At 33.5% G+C, this 3,253-nt stretch overlaps 1 protein-coding gene across 1 annotated transcript; it reads right to left on the reverse strand.

Annotated features, from left to right (window-relative positions):
* Positions 1-1,223: 1,223 nt before the first annotated feature.
* LOC122500730 lies at positions 1,224-1,802 on the reverse strand. The gene is made up of 2 exons (XM_043609802.1): positions 1,761-1,802; positions 1,224-1,619 (listed from the first exon to the last, which is right to left on the reverse strand). The coding sequence occupies exons 1-2, from the start codon at positions 1,800-1,802 to the stop codon at positions 1,224-1,226; spliced, it is 438 nt and encodes a 145-aa protein (XP_043465737.1).
* Between the last annotated feature and the right edge of the window lie 1,451 nt (positions 1,803-3,253).

Raw genomic sequence — 3,253 nt, forward strand, 5'->3', positions numbered from 1 at the left:
TATTGCTCAGTACATCTATTTTGAAGGAAAATAGGTTTCATAATGATTTATTTAATATTAATAATTAAAAAAGGGTTTTTTTAAATTACTGAAATCACCTTAAACCAAAAACTGGGTGTCAGACAAGCAGAAATTTTTCGCCGTCAACTTCATAAAGTTATCAAATACACAAAAACACTTGACAGACTAATATCAATCATGATACATGAAGTTAAGTACAAAATGTACTGTCCAATATCAACACATGTTCAATTTTTACGAATTTAAATGAGATATTAGAGTAAAAAGCTAGAATATGGGTGTCGCACACCCAGGGTGCGGTTTAAGGGTTAATGTTAATATTTCCAAGCATGTGAGTCTTTAGAAGCATTTGGGATAAATAATAATTAATTATTTTACCCAATTAATGGTATATTAGTCTCAAATAAAATAATGATTTATTATGAATATTTGATACAAACAAATCTGTAGTTCTTTGGAAAAATTATTTTTTTGATTCAAATAAATATTTGAATTAAAAGAACATGAATTACTGAATCAAGCAATTTTCATAATAATTGATTTGAAGCAATATTTATTAATTTGAATTATTCCATTTATTTGACCTAAGTAATGCAAATTTGGTAAAAATATCTAAGTAATAGATAATAGACAAATAAAATATTTAATTGAATCAAACAATGTTTTCCATTTTTATTATTAATATTGATAATAATAGTTTAATATACCGACAGATTAGCTCAGTCGGATAGATGCCTCGCTTGGCGGTCGTTTTAAGGACCAAGGGTAAGTACCCTTGGTTCGCGCCCTTTTGGCTTAGTATTTTTCCGGCACGTGAGACAATCTGAGCGGGAGGTTTGACGTCGAGGTATAATGATGTGCACCGTCGATTATTGTCCGGTACACACCATTAGAACTCGACTGTCGATAAACCGGTTGTACTCAGGAGAGGTTTTCTACAGTTTCCCTCTCCATTGGCGAGAAAACCCATTAGACGGGTGATCCAGGCGATTTGGGTACAAAAGATCCAAACCAAAAGATCCAAGACAAAAGGTCCAAACTGAAAGATCCAATATTTGTAAGATCCAATAGACAGAAAATCCAATAGACAGAAGGTCCAAGTTACTAAAAGTTCCAAACGTACAAAAGATCCAAAAAAAATAAATTCAAAAGAAGGATAAATTTATTGAATTGTTAAATATATAAAAATGTAAATGTATAACCTAAAAATGTAAGTGGTAACCCAATGTATTTAAATATTTAATTTCTTCATTTTGTTGCACGTATTGATCGTACTGTGATACGATATTAAAAATCCAGTTTTCTATTGTTGAAAAATAATTTGTCGGCAAAGCCCTTATTTTTTGACCCAACTGAAGTTGCCTTTGCATGCATTCTGTTTCGCCTTGTTCCTGTTGCAATTCGTTTAAAAAAGCGTATAGGCTCGGATGATATCGTCCAAGAAGAACTTGGAATCTATTATGCCATCCCTCAGACGCGTTATTTGTTCTCGCGATTCCTTGAAGAACGGCATCATATTGGTTCCACAGTTTTGGCTCGTATCTTACAGGCACAGCTTTTCTTCTACCTCTAGCAGTCTTGCCACGAATATAAGTAACCTAAGAAGAAACAATTTATAATTATAATACATGATTAAATACATTGTAATATATTAAAATAATTATTGAAATTGTAACCTCGAAGTATTCTGCAACAGGGACAAATTCCTCTGGTACTTGGTCGAAAAATATATCAAAAACCTTAGGCACATCCGTGGCAGGTACAAACGCAAGAGCGCACATTGTTCAGGAAGTTTTGCTACACTGAAAAACTGTTAGGAGAGCTGTTCGCCCAATGCGGTGAACTGCTGCGTTAAAAAGAAACGCACAGCTCACTTTATATTTGGGCGAGTTACTCTCCTTTTTGGGCGAGCAACTCTCCTTTTTGATAGAGCTGCTGACCTTTTTGTCAAGCAGCCGCTCGCCAACGCCATTGGTAGTCAAGTTTAGGAGAGCAACTCGCCTAATTTTGATAGAGCTGTGAGTTTAAAGTTAAGTAGCGCTGCACAACAGTCAATAGTGGAACTGCTCTACCAACAGTTTTTCAGTGTAATACAGCATCAGGTATGTTCTGCAGTTTTCTGGCAATTCTCGAGGGTGGACATTCTGGATGTTCGACGGCAAGTCTTTTTAGATCAATTTTCTCTTTGAGAGCTTCTACTTCTTCAGGATCTGGTGCATGACCGTGAGAGTCGGCATCTCCTCCAGAAAGAATTTCAACATTATCTCCTATACTAATTGTAGTTGCCCTAGCGCCGCATTGCTTTTTTTCTTTGCATCTCCAATATATTTTTGTCCCAACTCCAGAACTGTGCTTTGTGTATAAATATCCACTTACATGTAAATATCTCGTTTTGCCTTTTGTTAAAATTTCAATTTCCATTTTAAATATAATTACTCAATAATTTTGAAACACAACAAATTTTGAACTACGTTGACAAACCTAAACTGACGGAAACTGTTATGAAAAGACGGTTATTCGAACAACTTAACAACTTCAAGTGTAAATAAAAAAAATGAAGGTCTGAATTGAAAAATTGTTTCCTTTAGTATTTAAATTTAAATTTTTATTTTTGGATATTTAATTCCTTGGACTTTTTGTGTTTTGGATCTTCAAAGTCTTGGACTTTTCGGTTTGGACCTTTTGTTTTGGATCTTTTGTCCCTATACCATCCAGGCAAATGCGAGTACTCCTAATTTTTAAGTCGCTCTGTAGGCGCAAAAATTTAGTATTAAGTAAAATTTAAGAAATGTTTGTAACAAATGTTCTACGGTTGTAAAAACACTTGTATAGCCAAGATTGTAGGCTTAAGACGGGTGTATAAACCCCACGATGGTCAGGGTTTTAATTTAATTTTCTACAATTTGAACTGTATAAAATATTTTTTGAATTGTATGTTGAATAAAAGTAGGGGTGGATGGGGCAAGAATAGTTAGGTAAGACCTTTTCGGATCATGTTATAAAAAATCAGTAAATTTTCGTTTTCTCTATTTTATTGGATTTAGACTATTTAATATTGATATCTGAAAGTAATAACAATATGTTCTGAACATTTTCTAAATTTTAATATTGAATAAAAATTCGTCTGAACTAGAACCTGAAAGTTAACCAATTTTCTTCAGACGACCACCAATTTATTGGTCAATAAGCTTCATTTTTCCGTATATGTGACCTGGTCTATGAAAAGGGACCT

Source organism: Leptopilina heterotoma, unplaced genomic scaffold (genome assembly GCF_015476425.1).
Source record: "Leptopilina heterotoma isolate Lh14 unplaced genomic scaffold, ASM1547642v1 Lhet_190, whole genome shotgun sequence".
Classification (NCBI taxonomy): domain Eukaryota; kingdom Metazoa; phylum Arthropoda; class Insecta; order Hymenoptera; family Figitidae; genus Leptopilina; species Leptopilina heterotoma.

What these genes read in the sequence shown, in the direction of transcription:
- LOC122500730 (XM_043609802.1), bottom strand. Translation starts at nt 1,802, where the DNA reads ATGTGCGCTCTTGCGTTTGTACCTGCCACGGATGTGCCTAAG. An exon ending in CTGCCACGGATGTGCCTAAG is followed by an intron (nt 1,620 to 1,760) that starts GTTTTTGATATA and finishes GTTTCTTCTTAG; the next exon opens with GTTACTTATATTCGTGGCAA.